The sequence below is a fragment of the Egretta garzetta genome, unplaced genomic scaffold (genome assembly GCF_000687185.1).
Source record: "Egretta garzetta isolate BGI_Z169 unplaced genomic scaffold, ASM68718v1 scaffold97, whole genome shotgun sequence".
NCBI classification, from domain to species: Eukaryota; Metazoa; Chordata; class Aves; order Pelecaniformes; family Ardeidae; genus Egretta; species Egretta garzetta.
Window position 1 is genome coordinate 1049009 of NW_009260135.1, and position 22637 is coordinate 1071645.

Genomic DNA, 22637 nt, shown 5'->3' on the forward strand with positions numbered 1-22637 from the left:
TGGGTCTCCGGTCCTTTGCTATTCATGCCGCTGGAATAACCCGCAGCAATACAGTGGCCCAAGCAATGATCTGGGTTCTGAATAGATGGGAAGTTCCAAAAATGATGTCAAATGGCTCAGTAGCATAATTGCCTATACTTAGGTCAAGATGATTATGATTTCAGGAAACAAATTACAGGGCTCACACAAATTAATTATCTTCTTTCCATGCCACAGACATATGTAGGCAGATATTAACACAGACTTGTAGAACAATTAAGGTTAAAAGGGACCTCTCAAGGTCATCCCGTCCAACACACCAACCTCAAGAGCAAATCTCAAAGTTAAATAAGGTTAACTTCATGCTCATTTTCATTCTTGATAGGAATACCCACATTTCATAACTTCTGTGTGCCTCAAATAGGAGCAGAAAGAGGAGAAGGCGAGCTTAGAGCCCTTACCCTTGCTAGAGACTACATAAGGGGTCCAAATTCTGTTGGCCACAAGCATATCGGATCCTCTCACACACACAGACTTAAGCAATAAGCATTCTGCTACTCTTTCTGTGTACACTATGTTTCTACGTTTAGACAAATTATGCAATGTGCTTTTACATGAATAATGGAGATTATTTCTAGAACTTAAAAGTTTGGTTTACTGAAGGCTGTATGAAATAGATGACAGCAAGACACAATGTTCAAGTGACTCCAGCGTCAGAGCTTTAGGCATTAGAATAAATGTGTCTCTTTGTCAGACCTGGCACATTCATAACTTATTTGTAAATTGGGAAGACTGTTTCAAAGCTCCCCCATTCAATGATGAAATCACATTTTCCCAGTAACCCAAAGCACGTAATTTATCTCTGTCAGAAGAAAGCCCTCAATGAACAATAAAGCAAGGGTCACCACTTCTCATGAACGAGAAATCTGCTAGTAATCCTGATTCTCCCAAGCTATGTGTGATATGGATGGGAGGGGAGGGACGGGGAAATAATGTGAACATATATGAATATGAGCTTATATTAAATAAATAGCTGTCATATTCACATAGCAAAACAACTTTGAAAACTGTCATGTAAAAATAAGGACCTGCCTTCTCCATTTCTTCTTATGTTTTTAGTAACTCTTCTATGTTAACTAATATTCTGTCTTCAATATTTTATTGGTATCTAAATGCAAATCTTGCATTTTTTCAAGATGAGTTATGAATAGTAAGTTACTTCTACAAGAAATACCACCATTTCCTTGAGGTCAGATTTTTTTTCTTTAGAAAGAAATGATAAACAATAATAAGTAATTTGTCACATCTCTTGACCGAAATATGTGCCACTTACACCAACCCGGATCAGCAGGTGCGCTGCTGCATGAAGTACTCCCTCCTGCTATTACTTGCAAGGTAAAATTTATAATATATCAAGATGAAAATTAAAAGTGGGATTGAGCAACCCTACCAAGTTACAGAACTCCAGGGTTGCAGATGTTTAAGTACGGACAGATTTAGAAGAGAGATGATTAAAGTTGCATTTATACAAAACATATTAATCTGCCAAAAGCCAATGGATGCAACCTCATAGGAATATTTTAAACAGCAACATCCTAGAAAAATGTTGTTCAAAACACTGCCTAGAATATGTGAAAGCTCAAAGTACGGTGCACAAAGTCACCGACATAACTGAGCATAGAAATATCTCAGTGCTACATAGGAAATCCCAGCTGGGAGCAAATCAACAATGTGAAGAAGTATGAAATAATGTCTGAGCAGAATTTATGAAAAGATTTTAGATTAAAACTCTAAACTCAAATATAACTAGTATCACATTATACATATACACAAAATCTCTTTTATTGAAACTTCAGTAGCATTTATTTCAGATGTATAAGGAAAGCAGAGGTCGCACTGCATGTAAAGTAATACTTTAATTCAAGGACTAAGTTACAGAACATACACCTACACAAGTAAGAGAAAGTTCAAAGTCACCACTACCTCTTGTTTTGTATGTATCTGCCATGGCACAAAAACGTGAAAGAACAACTGGGATCTCTCAAAAATGCCCTCAAGCTGTTTGTGGGTACCATGATGCTGACTGGGCCTAAGCGTCTTGTGAAAAAAAGAATAAACAAAAAAATACCCAGACAGAAAAATAAAATTACTCAGCCCCAAATGTAAATCTACAGAATAAATCAGGAAATTCAGGTCTTAAATTCAGTCTTGCTTTTGAGCAAGCAAATGTGACATCTCTGATTTTACCATATAAACAATAATAGGATATTTGTATTTTAATTAGGTACCTTTTAGCTCTTAACCACTGATTAGACAGTTTCCATGTCTCATGAAGATACACTTAAAATTCTGTCAAAGCTTAACTAGCTTCTGAAATAAAAAAAATCTGCCAAGGAAAACCATATTCTGACCCAGTTGCAGAAACAAGACACCTTGGGATAACTTAAGATCTGTCAGATAGTCAAGACTCATGGGAACCACATATCATATGCTTCAGAGGCTTCTGGAACACCAGAAAAACAGTGCAGATAAAACTATATTAGACAGCATTATACAGGCAGGGCAGATGCTGTCCTTAAATGCATCCAGGAGAATACTACTGATTTATGTGCTTTGCTTTTACACTGAACTAAAAGAAGCATGTATATTATATTCCCAGCTAAAAGAAAACCCTAAGTAATGTTTCAATCGAGGTATAAACTACTTACTTTCAACACAGTTCTGGTAGCTCTTGATTAATTTTCACCTCTAGTGTACTAATTGTCAAGTCCCTTACCCGGCTGATTAGAATCCAATCCAGAGTGTATGCTGGACTCCTTTTCAACCATTTTCTCCGCTTATTGAAAAAGAAATTACGTTGAACCAGCTGCTAGAGTACGTTTAGTACTTAGTTTACTCACCTACATCTTGTGCATGTTTAGCATAGATTAATTACACACTATGCCTCTTAGCATGGCCACTCAGGAAGGCACACTGTGTGTTGCAGTCCAGATTTACAGTCCTTGCCCTTCCCTTGGAAGCGCTTTGGGGGACAATAAACACCTGCTCACACTACCATTCCCAACCTTCTGCCTAGCATGAACCATGTTCAGCAACGACAGAACACTGAAAGCCATGGATTTTGTGAGGTGTGCAGAAACACTTCATAAAGTACATGCACATCTTTGCTAGTTTAAAATGTAAATTCACTAGGAACACAACTTAGTTTTCCTTTAACGGAACCGATTTCTCATGTCAGGGTGCTTACAATCTTTTGGATACTCAGTTGATGCAGGTTTTCAGCTAACAAAGTGCCCATGTGAAGACAGGGTGGCTTGAGCTTACCACAGGTATTTTTCTCCTCCAACCTCCAACAAAGCATCTGCTTGAAAACTACATTTTTATAATATTCATTGAAGAGCTTAAAGAACACATCAGGAATGTAAAGATCTTGGAAAAGCATCTTTCTCAGCGGCTCTGCCCTCTGTAGGAAGCACACTTTCCTTGTGTCACTGCTTCTCTGGGGTCTCTGCAGCCAAACTCTCCATCAGGACCTGCTACTATACAGAAAATGTATATAAACACAAAGTTTGTCTACCTGTCCCATTGCTACACTGTAACACTTTTCAGTGTATTTTTCCCCCAGTTTCTGGACATGTATCCTTTCTCCATAACAGAAGAAAAACTGTGTTTATATCTCCAAGTTATAAAGAAACAACAATTTAAAACCAATATAATTTTACTACCTCTTATTTCAATTCTGCCTCTGCAGAATTTGAATCCTTTAGCCTTTATTACACGGAGCAGTACTGCAGTTTTTTACAAAAGTAACTTTTAATCAGACATGATGTTCAGAAACCAACCTACAATGAAGCTAGTTCCGAGTTAGACCCATGACATGAAGGATCCAAACCTTATTGCTAAGCACAGAAGACAACAAGAAGTTTGACTGCAAGCTCAGTTTTGTTGCTTTTGACAAGGCTCTCTGCAAAGAGACTGAGGCCTGATCGTGGCTAGAAGAGGAGATGCCTTTTACTGCTCCGAATGTCGATTCTAGCAACTAAACCAGGCACCTGGTAAATTAGAGCACGTGGCTGTTCGGTCTCTACAGTGTGACAGGCTGTCAGGGAGGTTACACACAAGCTGGTTTTACTACTGAAAAGAAGCACCGGTGTATGTTCCCCAAATGATGATACTACCACATGATATGCAAAGTTAAATTTCAGAATCAAAACTCAGGGGCAACATCGACTACAACTCCTCCTGAGAATGGCCAGGTAGCCTCTGAGTGAAAGGGGGGAGGCAGCAGTACAGCATTGCCCTAACAATTCATGTATTGCAGCGCTCAAAGGTGGCTGATGACTTTGCAAGCTGGAGAGGTAACAGGTGCAGATTTCTGGTATCTAAAGAGAAAGAGGCCACCTGATTTTTTTTCCTAGCTGCAGGTAATTTAGTTTTCCAAAATGCACTCAATTTCCCACTTCCACATTTAATAAACTAAAAATCATGCTTTATTTAAAAAAAAAATAAATTATATCATTAAGTTTCAGTAAGTTCTTTCGGGGCCTCCTGGCATTAACACCATATTCAACTTCTTCATTAATCAGGACCAGGTAGTTCAAGCCATGCAGGATTTGGGGAATGGTATTTTCCTACCCCAGATTTTCACTCAGAAAACAAAGCTTTCATTTTAAATAAAAAAAAAAATGAATCAAGCACAACCACATGTGGCCAGATTCTGAGCATACACACTACAGAAAAACCTGTCCCTGAAGCACGTTCACTCTACTGAACCATCACTCAAAATCAAAACAATTACATTGGGATCAAATACTGACTCCTAACGATCCTGCTTAAGGAAAGAAATTTTGAAGCAGCATGTAAGTGAATTACCAGGTATGTCTGTAAGTCTTACTGGCAGGAAAATACTGTGAGGTTGGTTGAAAATACTGCAGTCGGTTGTCCCAGTATGGAAATGGATATCAAGAAGGGCGCTGTGGAAGTCTCGCCTTTTCACCTCTGTTTACTACCCCAAGCAGATTTAACTCTTCAGCTACAATAATCCCATCCAATATCTACATTTCTATCAAAAAGCTTGGCCTTCCACTGACAACTTCTGAATGCAGCTATGCATCATCAATGTAAAAATGTTTAGTGCGGGGGAGAGTTTGCAAGTAAAATAGTTCAAAATAATTTACTGCCATAATTACCTTACTCCTTCTCTGTATTAAACAATATAATGCAATCGATTTTGTTTTACTTACTATTGTGACATTACAGACTGCAAAAATTTTGCCTCAGATGCTGATCCAGTTTGGAATAAAGCACATTGTATCTCCAGTTCATAATCCAAACAAAAGAAAGTGCTTATAAAAAGCAAGCTACAGAAGTTCAGAAAAAGCCCTGGTCAGGCTCCCTCCACTTTTACCCCAGTAGCGGGTACAAGTAAACCTAAACCAAGGAGTTATGGCACTAGTATAAGAAGTATGTATATCTTTCTTTTTTTTTTTAAATCGGTTTTTCTTGCCTCCCTCCTTACTCAAGTTTCACAGCATACATATGGGTATGAATAAGTAAGGGATTCTTCACCCTAACTTCATGCACAGCAGCTTGAGCAATGTTTCCGATTAACATAAATGATAAAACACATACATAAGGCTGTCTTTCAAAGAGGTTTGATAATTCGTAAATGCAATGTTTACACAGATCAGGTCAAGTCAAAAGGTTGGTAACGTAAGTATTTAACTTATGTAAATCTGTTTATTGCTGCTAATGAACACGGGATGACTTCAAATGCTCACTATCTAATACACGCAGTACACATTTACCGCAACTCGCATGAATTCTCATTGCGATTTTTTAATTACTATGCAGTCTGCAAAGACAGAAATGCACTGTCAGATTGCTCTTTTTTTTCTTTTTATCAGAACAATTAACATTAATCACGTATTACTTAACAGGCACTGTTTTTCTGCACATTCATTACTAAAATAACAAACTGAATGATGTTTGAATAAAAGTCTTAAAATAACTACGAGTACAGAAGTTTACCCTTAAACATATTTCTAATGATATTTCCTTAGCCAGTGTTCATAAGGAGGTAATGCAAAGCTTCATTTATACTCGCTATATGTTTCAGGACTTTCAGCAGAAAAAAAAAAAAAAAAAAAAAAAAAAAAAAAAAGAGGTGCAATTCCTTTTAAAATTGTTCATGTTATGCTTTTTTCAGATGCAATTTTCTGTTTATACTGTGTACACTTCTACTTCCACAAGCTGTCAAAATGCTTTATAAAACCATAAAAGGAGGACAAGGACTTCACCCCATTAAACAGACCTTGGTGGCAGCAAGGGAAGACATTGAATTTGTTTTTACTTGAGATTTTTAAAGTTCTAGACAAAGAGTCTGAATTCACGTCACTGTGGAGTCCATCCTGGTTTTTACCCTACTAGAGAATAAAGGAGCCAAAGAGTTTTACCTAAGGCTTCCAATCCAAGGCTTTAATATCTATCTCAAAATCTTAAAATTAAATATCCACCCATCCATATGGAGATCCACACATTTAGTTTTTTGGATTTATTAAAATCTACTTATACTGATAATAGCATTGGGACATGTGATTTGGCACGGTAAACACAGGTTTAACAGCCTAATTGCTTGGATTTTGTATAGTGGATCATTATGTTAATGCCTCTGCAGTAAAGTGCTAAATAGGAATTCCCATAACGAAGACTTCTCATTGCTGACTGAGAAGGAAAAGATAGGACATAGTGGGGTAATTTGGGAAGAGACTGCTCTTCAAGGACACAGGTGAGGAACCTTCAAACCAACATGGCTACCAAGCCCTACCAAAGGGAAGAAAACATGCCACAACACAGAACGCCATGAATTAATTCTTTGTCTGAATAACCCAGGGACACCAGACGATTACATCTTGTCTTACAACTTTGCTCGGGAAGGAAGACAGCTTCACAGAGCTTTGCAGGATAAAGACATGCTCTATAAAAGTCAACAGCTCTGCATATACGTAGAATTTCTTATTGTACAGTATTCACCTGGATCTTGAGATAAACCTCATTATTTTGTTCTGCAGTTGCAATGATGGCACTGAACATTATGCTGCCTTAAATACTTTCTCCTATGCAAACAAACCTGACACTCATCCCACACGACTCCTGAACCTGCTCCGTCTTCACAGCCCCAGATTCATGGACGTGGCAGAAAACTAGGCTTGCTTAGGGCACTAAGAATGCCACTGTGGGAAAATTTTTCCTTTGGTAAAAGAAAGACTAGATGAGAAGTTTTCCACGATAACCAGGTATTTTGAAAGAATAAATATACGTTTAACAATTTTTGATCCCATAAATTGGATCAAAATAAAAGGCATCAACATAGCTATGTATTTCTTAAGTTCCTTTTGGTAGTTTAATATTTCCTTCAGTTTCCTGAAAAAGTTTCGTTATTGTTCTCCCTAAACTTATGTCCACATTTAATCCCCCAAAATGCACCTCCACCGTGCAGCAGATGTGTCATTAACTATTTCTGAAAAAAAAGTGAAATAAAATCACCCAGCATGAGACTACTATGGAATAAGTCAACACTAGCAGATGGTGTTTATTTTGTCACTGCTTGTGTTAAAAATTACCACCTATTTCATCAGTTTCTTTAAGGTAGAAGTTTCGTGTAAAAAGTGGAAAAGCTATTTTTTATAAGCTGTCATAGAACTCCTTGAAATATAAGCTCTTGTTTTCATGGCTTCCAGTTTTCTAGGACATGGTGCAATACACAGGAGATCAGTTTGTATAAATCTGACATGATCGAGTATTTTGCTAGCAGCTCAGTCTTTCAACACACAATCTGTTTTGTTTCTCAAGCAAATTTGCAAATTCTTTAGTTCAAATACTGGTGTTTTCAAGACAAATTCTGTAACAAGTGTTAAGTCTGCTCCTAGGAGAGGCACCTGAACTGTCAGCTTGTTTTCTTCTAGGACCCGATATTCAGGAGAGCTTTATTTCCCCCTCAGAATTTGCTACATTCTCGTTATTGTACATTGTCACACACTTCTGGCTATGCAGTTTACATTCTCTGGTTGACTGTTTCTTAACAAAACAGTATTTTGCATGAAGAGCAACTGTACAACCTGGAGTTGGCTACTTAAAGAAATCATTGCTAAAATCCCATGATAAAACCAGTTTTTGCTCATGTATTTCTGAAAGAATTTCCATTAAAATAGAAACCCAAAGAGCCTCTCAGAAATGCAAGCACATATAATCCTCAGTAAGGCAAACCTACATTGCAAGCAGCAGAGTGAACTGGATTCCTTGCTACTGTGAGGAATTACAAACACTATCCACAGTATCCATACACACTATTTAAATACAGTTTTCAACAAAGTAAAAGAATTTATTTCTATCTGAAGGCTACCAGACAGCAGTCTACCATTCTCACTGATGATTTTAAATGTCACGCCACAGAAAGATCATCCTCCTAAATCAAATCCCTGTGCAACCAGTTGCATTTTGCATCTAAACATCATAAGCACAGGATAAACCCCAATCCATTTTCTTCCCCCAGAAAAGGCATGATCCCTATCATAATTAAATTACAGTTCAATGGATAATGTCCCAAAATTACTTTAAGAACTTACCTGTACATCACAGACTACCAAAGATCTTTGAGACAGTTATATGCTTGCTGCAACAACGTATAAAATACATAGCTTATTAACTACAGTCGCTCAAATCTCCTTTTGGTATTGTCAGGATTACACCTGAATTTGGAGACTATGGATTCTACTACTATGTCCAGACTTGTATGTTCACAGCTTACTCAAGATCACAACATTGAAACAAAGAGAAAAGATGCTTAAACTGCACTACAATGGCTGCAAAGTGAACCAAAATATAGGAAATGATGGAGAAAAGGCTGCCTGGACAAGCACTGCTGCTGCACTGCAATAGGTGTACAATTACTTGACTCAATCCTTTCTCCCTCCCTGTTAAGTCTTCCATGGCACTTAATGCTCAGGTTGGCTTGCACACACTATACAAGGAACCGATGCTTTCATCTTTGTTATTTAATGAGAAGCGCAGGCCTCTGCTAGTGTCCTATTTAAATCATTTTCTAAGCTGAGCACTGTTAAATTTCTTCTTTTGCATTTATATGTTGCTCAACATTACACTATCTGAATGCTTTAAAAGCATTAATTAATGGTTTTGATAAATCTCTGAGCTTTTACTACAGTATTTCACAGCTATAAAAAAAGAAACCCATGGCGGTTTTGTTTGTTTGTTATTAATTCTGGATGCTTAGTATGAGATAGATTTTAGATTTTTTTGGTGGTTTTTTTTTTGTTTTGGTTTGTTTGTTTGTTTTAATCTAATAAGAATTCTTCTCCCAGAAAAGGAGAAGTCAGAAAAGGTGAGATTTAGGTCTACTCCAAATGCTACGTAGGGGAGATATTTTCCTATAGGAGGCTTTTATCCTTTTTCCTTACAGAGTCTGAGCATGGATCTGTCAACAATCCTTCTGCCTGTATTTTTGAAGCACTGACCATTATAATACCCATGTTCAGCACTTAACCTTCTCTTCCCCCATTACCTCTTGCTCCACACCAGCGGCATCTTTCTGCTTCGCAAAGCAAAGGCTGAATAGACCAAGAAACTTAACATTTTATTAGGACACAGCAAAGCAATCCACCCGCTAAATGAACACACTTGATAACCGGGTACCTCTAAAATGAGAATTGTGAGGGCTCTACTTACGGTGATACAAAGAGTCCTCCTCTGTTGACACAACATGCACGCTGAAAGCTTTGCAACGCTATTCGGATGGATTCTCAGCCAGCGGAGGCTTTAAACCAAGGTTAGTGCCATCTGTCTGGTTTTGGCAGCATCCAGATTGATGTAAAAAATCCTATGGCACTTTTTAAAAGGAACAGAGATAAACCTTGGGTTTGGTCAATTCCCTCAAACTATGAACGTAATAGATTTGGCTGACATCAGTGACAGCAGCACGTCTGGATCTATAAGCTCACTGCACCTTTCCTACCACTTTCAGAGCATGCAACAAACTATTTTGCTAGCCAGATCAGATTTAGTATGTCCAAGTAATTAGACTAATAAAAGTAATAAAAAGCACTAAGCTTTTCTATTGCTTGTCTCAGTTCTTATTTTCTTAAATGCATGTTACTGTCAAGCCAGAGGTGAGAACTAACACTGTCAAATATATTTGAGTTGCTATATAGTTATTAATACATTCTCATGTTCTTAATTTCTAGAGCCCTGAAGAAACACAATACCAAAAATTTAAACCAATATATGAATCAAATTTATCTGAATTGGGGAGGGTATCAATTTGTCAGAGAAAAGAACTAAACCAAAGAGAAACAGTATTTGATGAAAAGCCTCAAAGCTTCAAATAAGAAGACATTGTTCAGATGGATGCAATTTGCAGGGAAAAAAAAAAAACCTTTCTGTGATCCTGGAAAATGCACTCAAGTATTTTCCTTCGACATTTAGTATGACCTAAACAGCAGAACTCATTCATTTTACCTGTGCCAAGATCCCTTCTGCAACACCAATAATCATGAACGCTTCACAAATCCGGAAGCATATACAAGATCATTTTCATTCTTTATTAATTTCATCTTTATTAGCAACCATACTTTGCCACCTCGGGCAATTTTTAATATTATATACCAGCATTATGGAAATTTAACTGCTCCACCAAATGCTCTGGCTCCCACTCTTCTAGGAAGCATGGAAATACAAAAACCAGTCCTTATCTCCAGTTTGAAAATACACTGAGCATTCTTAGGCTGCATTAACTACAAAATGGTTATAGATGCTTGATACTTTCCAGAATTTGATGTAAGAAACCATCCCAGGATTTGCTCAGACACTCACACATTTGTTTGAGATTCCAAGCATAATGTCATTCACTAGTTTTTACCAACAATCAAGCAATTATGGAAAGAATATATCAGAAAATCAAATTGGGGGCAACGAGAAAACCTTGGTTTATGTCTCATTTGAATATTAAGCAAGCAGCAAATTATTCCTGTTTAGGGCCCTAATTCAGCAAAGCATTGACTTAAGTGCTTAAATGAAAAGCCCAAATGGAAAGGTATCTCTTATGTATGCACTAGGTCATAGTTGCAATGGACAAAAAGAATGAAATATCAAAATATGTCTTTCATCTCATTAGGCAGGCAAATACAAGGCAAAAATGGCACTGTTGAGGACAAAAGACTTCATAAAAACGGCCCCTGATAAATTAGTAAGGCCACATACTGATACTATAGTTAGGGTAAGTGAATCCCACGAATGAAAACCATTTTTTGAATTTAAGAAACATCAAGAGGAAGGTGCCACTGAATCATTATCTTTGTACTAAAATTCCTTCAGATGTCTTTGGATTTATATTACTACAGCTTGTTAATTTTGTCTTTTGCTAAAAAATACATTGCAAGCTTTTTTGCAAACATCCTCCTCCTCCTCCCAAAGGAGCTTTGCTCTCGGGGAAACAAAAGCTCTGTGTGTGTGTAGGGAGCAGTGGTACTTAAAAAAACCCAAACCAAACCAGTCTATCAATGAGATGATTCCCTACAACACCAAAAACCCCAACCCCCCAGTTTCTATGCACAGCCCCTAACGTAAAATACTTCAGCATCACACCAAATTTAACTGTCTGAATCGGAAATCCTTAGATCAAAATATTTCAAATCAAGACTGAAGATGAAGAAAGCTATCACTAAATCTTTTATTAGAAAGTCAGATTTAAGAATCGCTGAAGCAATGTGTATCACATGCAAGCTGTTACCAATGGGATAAAACACAGAACTGCCTTTGTGAAAACACTGCCAGATACAGGTACCACACTGTTTTTACATCATGTCTGTGTGTACCCAGATCTGGCACCTCTCGCATCTCAGCTCTCTTTCTCTCCACGTAATGAGCCCTGTCCCATGAAGCAGCATCAGCTTGGAAAGCGCAGCTCCTTCACCACCCAGTGAAGACTCCCAGTAAACCCCCACCTTGCAGTCAAATCAGGAAGGTCATACTCAACAATGAAATAGAAATGAGTAGTAGAGAGAGAGCAGGTTTATTCAACAGAATATAAATACCCAGGAGGAAACAAACAAACAAAACAAATGAATCCCACAATACATAATAAGCAGAACATAAACAAAACTAAGATTAATCACTGCAAACCCCACAAATTCTAAACTACGTTCTAAGTTTACAAGGAATACAGTTTAAGCAAGATAAAAACCTTACGTATGAGAGAGTTCTTTGTCTCAGCCAGCTGCTGCCAGCTTGTCTGTCTGTCTTTCAATTTCTCAGAAAGGTGTGTGTGAAAATCTAAATGAAATAAAACAAATACATTTTAGAGATGGCTCTTTTCCTTCTTTTCTTCCATTCCATTAACCTTTGGTGTAACACAGCCAATAGAATGCTTTACCTCCTCCCACCCAAAGCATTCCCGAATAGTAAAAAATACATTGCTCATTATAATCTAGCGATTGAGAATTCTTTTATCTTGTTATCCATGACATACTAAAAGGCATGTTGAGTAGCAGTAGTACTGATGAAATCCTGCTTTGCGGGAGGCACACACACCCGCTGTTGGTATCGTTAACCATGAAGAAGGACGGGGTACATAAAGATCTGGCTGTAATACCTGCGTTAGAATTTCCCCTGAAGACCATGGGAGTTTCCACACGTGCTGTACAATTGGTACTTAGGATCATGCTAACTTATTTGCAGTGTATTATCTATTACTCCTATAGCCAAGTATGGATCATTACATCCTTGTAAAAGATAATTTTTATTACCTAAAACCAGACCCTTAACATACATTTTGAAAATGGACACCTTCAGCTGTAATAAATCACTTCTTACACTTTACTGCAGCAGCAGGATAACTTTTACATTGACTACCAACATAATCAGGCTCATTCCAGACATGAACCAGTGAGATGGCACTGTTGCAAGGATGGCAATTTTTTTTCTCTTTTTTGTCTTGTAAAAACTCTCCGGCTTTAGGAAGACAGATTTTAATATATGGGGGGGGGGAAGAATCCTTTAGCTTTGAGTAGCCTCTCTGACTAAAAAGAAAACAGGTTTCTTCTGGTTGTACAACTAATTCAAATATACTTGGATTTTGAAAACATGAAGTAATTAGGGAGCACTCCTTCATTCAAAAAGCAAAAAATCAATAGAAAATTGTTATTGAATTTTATAATAACAACAGGAGAGTTTTGAGATGTAATAAACAGGAAGCAGAAAACCTATTTTTATTTATTTACATGGATTTCCTTGGACAAACTAGTAAGACAAGTAGTCTAATAACTAACGTATGGTCACTTCAATTCTTGTTCTTCACTGCCTTTAAAGCTTCACTGGGAAATTATTTTACTTGGTACATCTCAGGTTCAAATCCTTAATACTTTTTATAAGATAATGATTTAACCTTGCACCCAAGACTCACCAGAATCAACAATGAAAAGGTTTTCTGTATGCCAGAGTAATTTATTATACACAAAGAAAAAAAGGCAACACATTGACACTTAAAGATATAAAAAACAGCTGACCAAAACAACAGAAAATAAATGCTTTGCATTGCTAAAGATGTAAGACAACAAATTAGTTATTTGTTAAGAGCACAGATATTTGGGACCTAAAATGCCTGCAACAGAAATAATGTTAAAGAGTGACAGCTCCTGAGTTTAACATTGCTTGCTTTGTGTGTGTGGGGGGGAGTGATTTAAAGGGACAAGTTATAGTTTTCCAAGCAACAAAAACCAGAGTTTACTACACTGCCTAAATATCTCCTTGCCAGACATGAAATTCAAGGTTGATGTGGTATGACTTTAAGTCATTTGCAGGTATTGTGCCTCATGTCGAATCAGTTCGGCTTTACTCTTGATGTTACAGACTTTTGATTTAAAAGCAAGGAAGGAAAACAAGAGATTTTCAGGTACGCTCCACTGAAAGATAATTCTAAGAAAAACATGCAAGTGAAGCAAAGATAAGTGAAGTATGGAGCACAATGACTATCAATATAAACACTTGGGTAAATAAATAAGGAAAAATAAAAATTGCAGATTTCTTCATTTTGGTGTTACCAACAACTTTCCCAAAAACATAATACTAAAAGTTGATGAGATTGTTTTCATAATTTAAAAATAGGAGAAAATAAATATAAGTAAACACATGCATATGTAGGAATATATCAAAAAAGGAAGTAATGGAATTGTTTCACCAAGTTTTTCTTTTTTTATTTTCCTTTTTTATGTGAAAATGGGACCAAATTCTTAAATACAGTGCAATTCTTCTGTGGTACTTATAATTAAATTAAACAATTTTAGTAGTTTGCAATTTTACAGTTTCTGTTATATCGCACCCTATAACATGCGAATTTTTGAAATGTTTACTGACTCTATTTTCATTTTAATAAAGTTTTGCTTTCATTTCTCTTTCAAGAGGAAAAAAGAGAATTAATCCATCAACAGTTTATCTATTGACACTTGATCACATTACCTTTAAGCCTGTGTAAGTTACTGAACCTGATATTTTCTCTTTTTCCCTGTCTGTGGCCACCTTGGGATATTTGAGCCTTACAATTACAAAGGGTACAGACGAGGACAACAAACTGTTCCCCCAAGCAAGCTGAGCCATCCCTCTTTTTGATGTGAAACATCTAAAACTAATGGCTAAACCACAGTTTTCCAAGCTCTGTTTCTCCAACAATTAAAAAAAAAAAGTTTGTTACCAATGCCCAAAGGAAAGAATAATTTAAATGCTGAGACACTTTAAAAATAGTGTCATCTGGAGGGAAGTCTCCATGGGTATCACCTTCCTTTGACACTCACAGGGAGTTAAACCTAATTGCATTTAGGGTTAGCTCTAGCAGCTACAATCAGAATCAAACATCCTCATGAGGACTATTGTTCTAACTAATCTACTTATTAGGCTTTTATTCAGATTTAGTACAGTCTTTTATAAAAAAACATCTCAAAGGGATAGTAATGGATTTTGCAATTATCAGACAGGAAAGAACAGACTATGACCTACAATCTTTGGCCTTGCCAAAAATTAGGGGAAAAAAAAAATAATCTTGTGTAAGTAAATCTTTAGATCATTAAGTTAATTTTAGTCCCTACCAGACACCACACTTTATGCCTGGAAATAGTAAAGGCTGTGTGAATTTACTATGCTTTCCTCTTATGCATTCCTTTTGAACACAAACCCTGCCACGTCCACAGGTCTGTTTGCTCCTACAGGAGCCGACTTAGAGAAAGCAATCTGCTTTGTGTCCCTTACTTGCAAAGGCGAACAAGTAGCAGTTTTTGGCTTGCTGTCTCAAGTCCCAGTTTAAGTTAACAAGCAATGCTGATACAGCTGATTTTAAATAATAGTATAAATACTAGCAACACTTCTTGAAACTTGAGAAAACAAATACTGCAATTCCTAAGCCGCTCTTCTGTGAGGAATATGCTTTTCAGACTCGCTGCTTGTCTTCTGCACGGTATTTGACAAACTCATTTTCTTCTCCTTTCCTCACAGCAGCCTTTTCACTGATACTCTGCTCCCACCATTCTATTAGATTTTAACACTTATCTAATCCCTCTCACCCCAACAGCCTCCCACGAGGGCTGGCACTCTGACAAGACCTGCACAACATCTTGCTGTCCGACAGAAGGGACAGCAACGGGAAGGGTTGCAATTCCTCTCCCCATTTTCATTCCCTCACGATTGCTGTGCCATGTACCCAGCAACCAGGAGGCGCCCCAGCACACCACCCATCAGGATCCCACCACAGAGCCCTCTTGGGCCCCCCGGGACACGCCTTCCTCACAGCAGAGGCTGTTCACCAAATATCGCGTTGTTCTTAATTTATGGTTCCCCTCCTGAGCTGGCCTAACTGTCTCTTAACCATTACCTACCCAGGAACAAGTATCACTCCTACCACTTCTTTCTCTCTCCCACCCCATCCCCAGTTGTGTTTTTCCTTCGGAATTTTCCCCTTCACAGTCCTGTCTGCATGGATGCTTCCAACCACACACTGTGAATATTCACCTTTACTAGTTTAGTCAGGTATTCTGGAATTTCACTTTTTAACATTTCCCGATAGGCATCCCTAAAAGCTCGGTTACTGGTCATACAGGATATGCTCCACCCTTTAAGACGAGAGCCTGGGGCTTATGATTTCTTTTTTTTTTTTTTTTTTTTTTTTTTTACAGTATGAAACCTTTCTGCATTTTCTAATGCTTGCGTTCTCTACCCATAATTCTTATGCCTCTCTGGTAACATCCATCTGGAAAATAACTCTGGGACTTTAAATATGACCAGAGCCTAAATATCCTCCTAAGCTCTCTTCTCATTTTCCCTCTTCTATTTATCAAAGGACAAAACCCAATTTTTACTGGTAATAAACAACAAAAAGATGGTTTATTTTTATAAACTAGCACTTCAGAAGCATTAAAAAAAAAGGTCTTATAAATAAATACCCTTGATTTCTCAAGCTGCTTCCCTTCCCTCCCAATATTCACACAAAAAGATCCAGTAACCAACACTTGCTCCCTTTCGGTCACACCTGTGAGGCTGAGGCTCGACCCCGTTGCCTCTGATGTCCTCTCTACTGAACACTTTGAATGAGCAGGTGCTGCTCCTCTGTTAATACCTTAGTACATTTGCATTGCTATTTGCTCACATTTATTACTGATCATTATGGTTTTTGAGGAATAGGACAAAAACCTTAACAACTGACAGAACGTTTTCTCAGCACCAGGCAGGTCAAAGCTCTAAGTTTTCTCCAAGAAACCTTTTTTGGTTTTGTTTTTTCATCACATTCTTCCCTAACATTTCAGATCAAGCATACTGGACAGACATAAGAAATGCGGTACTCTTAACCTACATGCTGATAACTTCTGGAAGCAAGTAATCGTTATGAAGAAATCAGGAAAAAGTCAGTAATACAAAAATGATGCAGAAAAGTACAGGAATATGAACTGGTTTGTAGTAAAAGCCACGCAATTTTTCTTCTCCTATATTGTCTTGACAGAATTACTATCTGCTGTTCTACTCTATTACGTTCTATTGCACATTTTATATCCAATATTTTGTTTGAGCTTTTACAAAAGTTGTATTATTTTTTCTCCTCTGAAGCACATTCACCAAACCAATTAAACTTAAAAAAGCTTTACCTGCATAATATACTAGGAGCTCTCAAGCAGATTTTTTTAATCTCCAATACAAAACATCCACAACACATTTCATTTTTTGAAAGTATACACTTAAATACTGTAACACACCACCAAATACTCACACAAGAATAACAAATGCAACAAAGGAAAATGCTCTAATATTAGGTTCAAGTACATTTGAAAGCCTATTACAGTTCAGTGAACTCACCAGCAAATACACCATTTTCCCTCTCCTGTCTACCAAAGGTAAGGTTACAAAATGGCAGTCAGAAGAATTTTTGATTCACGTTGCTGTTTATAATGTTCTAAATATGACCAGCAACAGATCTACTGCACCAGGAGCTGGATTTTCCAAGTGCGTTGCCCATGTCTCTTCTACAGAACCAGCTAAGCAACCAGATGCATTACAGAGACAACAGTACAGGACTTAAAATGACAAATACCTTCATTTTGTATTTTCATTTCCTATGGACTAACACAAGCATTAGGATGCACCAGTACCGTAGGAATCACAGGGACATGCATAATTCAGATCAGCTCGGAAGAGAGTGCATGGACGAGTCTGTTGCCTCGTGCAGAGCTCTGCCTACACTTAGGAACCCAAAATGAACTGAAAACAACTTTCAAGTGGATTTATTTAAGTCCTGACCCCAATACTGAGCCCTGGGGAACACCACTCATGCTTTCTCCTTCTTTACTGCCTCTTCCAAGCAAGTCTTTCCCCAAAATATCACTTCGCTATTAGTTCAGTCTTCGTTCCAATGACCGTATTTTTAGACCAAAAACTTATGCCCGGAAAGACCAATATCGGAATTCTTAAGCAAATAGGGAGAATTTAATTTACTGAAGTACAAACTAAACCATTCCTGGTGAAAGCTGTATCACTTTTTTTCAAATCTAGCTACTGAAAAACAACCCACCCACCCACCAATTAAAATGAGGATCCTTACATAAATATGGTGACAAAATTCACATGAACCAAGTTTTACAACAAAAGTGGTTGGGTATAAAGTTTAACTTTAGAGAGGGCTGTATGCATTGTACTACAACCTACCGATGCCTCAGTTAAAGCACCCACTGCTGTTCTTTGTCACTTTTGGCAGCATGCAAAACTGTGTAAGTAAAAAGTGTATAAAGAAGGCTAAAAAGAATTTAAAGAATTCTAAAAAGAATTCCTTAAAAATATTTTTTTCTCCTTATTGTGGGATATATACTGATATCGTGTACTTTTCCAGCTTGAAAGTGTAAGGAATAAGTCAACCAAAATGCTACAGTAAAAATTATCTGCCACACACTACTTTGCTGCTTCTTTTAAGAATGAGGGGATAAACCAAAGTTAGCTTCTCTTGGTAAGATTGCACTTGTTTTAATTTATCAGCTAATGTCAGCAGAATGGAGTACAGTGGCAGCTGTCAAAAACACATTAAGGGATTCATAAAACAACGGAAAGCAGCTTTCCCAGCAGAAGCATGCAGTTCTAATAGCGTTGAATTATTATAACCACATGTTGGGTGTTGTGACACCCCTCCCCTCCTTCAAAACAACCAACCAAGCAAACGACAAAACATGATTTCTTCTGTCAAAGGAACAGTGTAAAGCTAAAGACATATGGACAAAAAAGCTAAGAAGGACCAAAGTGCTATGATGTTAGTCCTGCTGACATATAGGGCATTTTTTTCAATGACCTGAATATTCCATAGGCCCTACATCATCCTGTATGCTTCTAACTCTGTAGCTTAGTGCTCATTTAAAACTAAGGCGGCCTCTAAAACCATAAAAAACCCCTAAAACAAACACATACAATTGTGTTCCTAGGGAGCTGATGACTGAGATCAATATTTTAGCGATAATCATGCCTTACAAAACAAAGCAAATAAGCTCTTCAAGTAGTAACTTCAGCATCTTTCTCATTATATAGTTATGTTCTTCACTGTTGAGAATTACTGCTTTTAAATTGTTAAGACAAGTTAATTAATTGATGAGCCTCAACCACCTTTAGACCTACTTTTACTTACTGATCTCTCTTCTCTTTCTACAGCAAGTTCTATAAGTGGGGAAAAAACCCAAAACAAATTACAGTTTTCAAGTAATTTAGTTGGTAAAATCTAATTTGTCATCTGCGCCTGTAAACAATTCTGAAGAGCTAGGAACTGACATACAATTCACAAGACGACAAGTAGACAAACTTACTGTCTTACTGTGTTATTTGCTGGGGAAAAAAATTACAAAGGACAAGATTTCAATCTCACATTTTACCAACTATCTCTTCAGCCTCTATAATGAGATCACCTATAGCTTTGGAACAAATTTATTCTCAATACCCTTTGACAAAGAATGCAAGTACAACCCTGTAGCGAGTCAGATCATAGATCTGTTATCACATCTCTAGCCTAAGGAAAAGTATAAAACTAGAGCAAACATATAAAGATAATCCTTCAGAATAGCCTCTGAAATTCCAGGAGTTTCTTTCAGAGTTCCTAAAAATTTTATTCAACAGCCCTGGTTGGATTTTTCTTCCATCAGTTAGAATCATAGAATCACAGAATCATTTAGATTGGAAAAGACCCTTAAGATCATTGAATCCAACCATAAATCATTGAGTCCAACCATAATTACTCAAGCCTGTCTTTGAATCAGTGTAAACTGTTAGTATTTACAAAGTCCAGGGACAAGAAGCCCAACAACTTCCCTGAATGTGATATGAAGTAGAAGATTTTTGTTCATTTTGGATCTGTCATTTGATAATTTAATGTGCACAGTCCCCATATGGGGAAAAAGCAGTGACCAGTCATCCCTTATTCACACTATGTCACTCATCACTGTGCTGACTCCACTCATGTCACCAGTCACTGGTTTTGGGTTTGTTTCGGGTCTTTTTATGCTAAAGAACATTAAACTATAATAAAGTGATTCTTCACAAGGAAACTATGCCATACTTTGGGTAGCCCATCTCACCGATTCTTACCCTCTGCAATTCTACTGTATTATTTCTTTAAAAGGAAGAATGAGAATTCAACATATTGTTCAAGGTATGGACATCCCCCACCTTTACAGAGTGGCAGTGATGATATTTTCTGTTCTGTTCTTTTATATAAACTTTCCACAGGTTCCTCTTGTTTCTTTTAAGGAGGGGACTCTTTGCATGATTGTAATATTATATGGACCTCCTTTCTAGGACTGTCTACTGTCACACTAACACAACTTTCCTGAATAATAACAGACAATTCAGAGCCCATATTTCCCCATCAGTTATCTGCTGCTTTCTCTCCCACCCATTCAGCATTGTGAGATCCTTCAGGAAATTTTTCCCTGTCTTTGTCTTCACTACCCTGGATAACATTCGGCATAAAGAAAATTATCACCGCAGTATATGTTTGTTTTCCTAGCTCATTTAAATAAAACCCCACCACAATTAAGTTTGCCCCATGAAAGGAATGACAAAGTGCAGTAACACACTCAAAAAACCAGACAAATTCAGTTCTTATGTAACAACATACGTTCACCTAACACATGATGGTAGCTGCTGTCTGTTGTGTGCACTGCAGGCTAGTAAGAGATCTACTCATCTGTTTCCTGACAGATAGAACCAAGCCTTAAGGCCTCTGCCCAGTTTTCACAAAGCAAGCAGTTTATAGAAGAGCCAGAAGAATTGCCTGGACAAGACATACATACATAAACATATTACAAGTTCTTGCTGTGCACTGTTAGAGAGAAAGCATTAGATGCAATGACTCAAAAGGGATAACATTTTAGAGTAAATAAACGTAGACAATACTTTCTGCATGTACCAGAAGGATATTTATGATGTGAAAAAACACTGCAAAATATTCTATCTAAGCCACAAATACTGAGTCATATGGTGAGTGACCTAGTTTCCTTTTCATTTTCAGTGTATTTTTAGTTATTCCCTGTTGATCTATGTTTTCATTAAAACCTCAGGGATATGTCCTTTTGAAGTCCGCTGGAGACTGAATGGACACTTGATGCTTCGTACAGAATACCTAGGCAGTTTTCCCCAATGTTCTCTCTCTCTTAAAGTCGTAGTTCTAATAGGAGCTCAACTGAAGAGCAAATAAACATCGTTTGTTTACCTCTTCATCTTATCTTTCCTTCACAGGAATTTAAATGCAAATGTGAAAGAGAATGAACAAATGCATCAACCCAACCTGTAGCGCAGTCCAAGGGCTACAACGGAGAAGGGAAAGGAGCCTGCGGGGCTCTGCCTACCGCCACAGCCCTCCCCAGGTGGCAATGCTAGCAGCGGTCTGTGTATCTTATTTCTGCAGCTGAATTCATGTAGAAGCACTGTGAAAATCATCCCAGTGTTTATACAGAAGTGGTGTAATTCATTTCTGTAATCTTGTGGAAAGGCACATAACATTTTATGTAGAGAATTATGGAGATTATGTTGATTTGAAATAGAAAAGATAACCCACCTAAGAAAACAAGCCTCTAAGTGCCTCCATTCGTGCAGAAGATGCATTAGAACGGTTTCATTTTTGGAGAATTCTGAGCTTAATTTGCAGTAAGTGGAAACTTCTAATTGTTCTCAAGCCAGGAATGTAAAGTCAGTGATATGAGGTCCACTCTTGTCTTTTTTTTTTTTTAATATCAAAATGGACCATAACACTTCAAACTTTATGTATGGACTCCAAAAGTTCAGAGCAATTAAGTAGAAGAATTTTTTGTTTCGCTCCTTCTCCACCACTGAATTAAGTTACAACGTTAGATTTTGTATAATAAACAAGCACAAAATACTGCATAACAATCTAGCTTTAAATGAAGGCTCAATTACAGTAATAATCTTGATAACTTTATTAAAACAGTCTAGGTTTCCCTAAACCCTACAGCTCTCTATTTTTCAAATTTAAAGAGAGTTATGTGCGTGATGACAGCCCTGTAGCTCATGAGACTATTCTTACTTTATCCTTACTTTATCCTGCCTACTTTCGCATGCTCCACAAATTCAGTTTTAAGCTGCAGTTTTCAAGTATTTTGTCAATCACAGTTTATCAAATGCATTCTGCTAAGGCAGCTGTCAGGACAAGATTCAGCAGTGACAAGCTGTCTTAGCTCCTGTTCGTTCTATCCTTAAGTCACCAACTCTTATTTTTATCTTCGAGGAGGAGAAATACTCTGGCTAGAGAAGGCTCTACCTGTTCACTCAACAGGCAGTGGAGTCACTGTGTTGGCAAGGCTCCTGATAAACAGAACTAAGGGTACCAATAAATTCTCAGCAGTCCGTTTATGCTTACTCTTTCCTTATCAAAAGTGCTATTCTGAAAATACTACTGACACTTGGCACTTAGAAGTGATTGAGCAAAAAAATACAGTGCAGGTTGTCAGTTTATCCTGAAATAGCCTCTACTGGATAGATAAAAGCCACCTAAACCGTAGCAGAACACTGCACTATTACAGAGAATCGCCAAATTCCCCACAAAACATACCAGACAAAATATGTGGCTTTTT

At 37.4% G+C, this 22637-nt stretch overlaps 1 protein-coding gene across 2 annotated transcripts in view; it reads right to left on the bottom strand.

The window, feature by feature from the left end:
- Positions 1–22637, bottom strand: part of TENM2 (teneurin transmembrane protein 2) — a 538424-nt gene that overhangs the window by 308125 nt on the left and 207662 nt on the right. Inside the window, exon 3 of one of the 2 annotated variants that reach the window (XM_035897048.1) lies at positions 12238–12321. The exons of the other annotated variant lie outside the window; for it this stretch is intronic. Coding sequence (XP_035752941.1) covers positions 12238–12321 — 84 coding nt within the window. The remainder of the gene's footprint in view (positions 1–12237; positions 12322–22637) is intronic. 2 annotated transcript variants of the gene reach the window in all.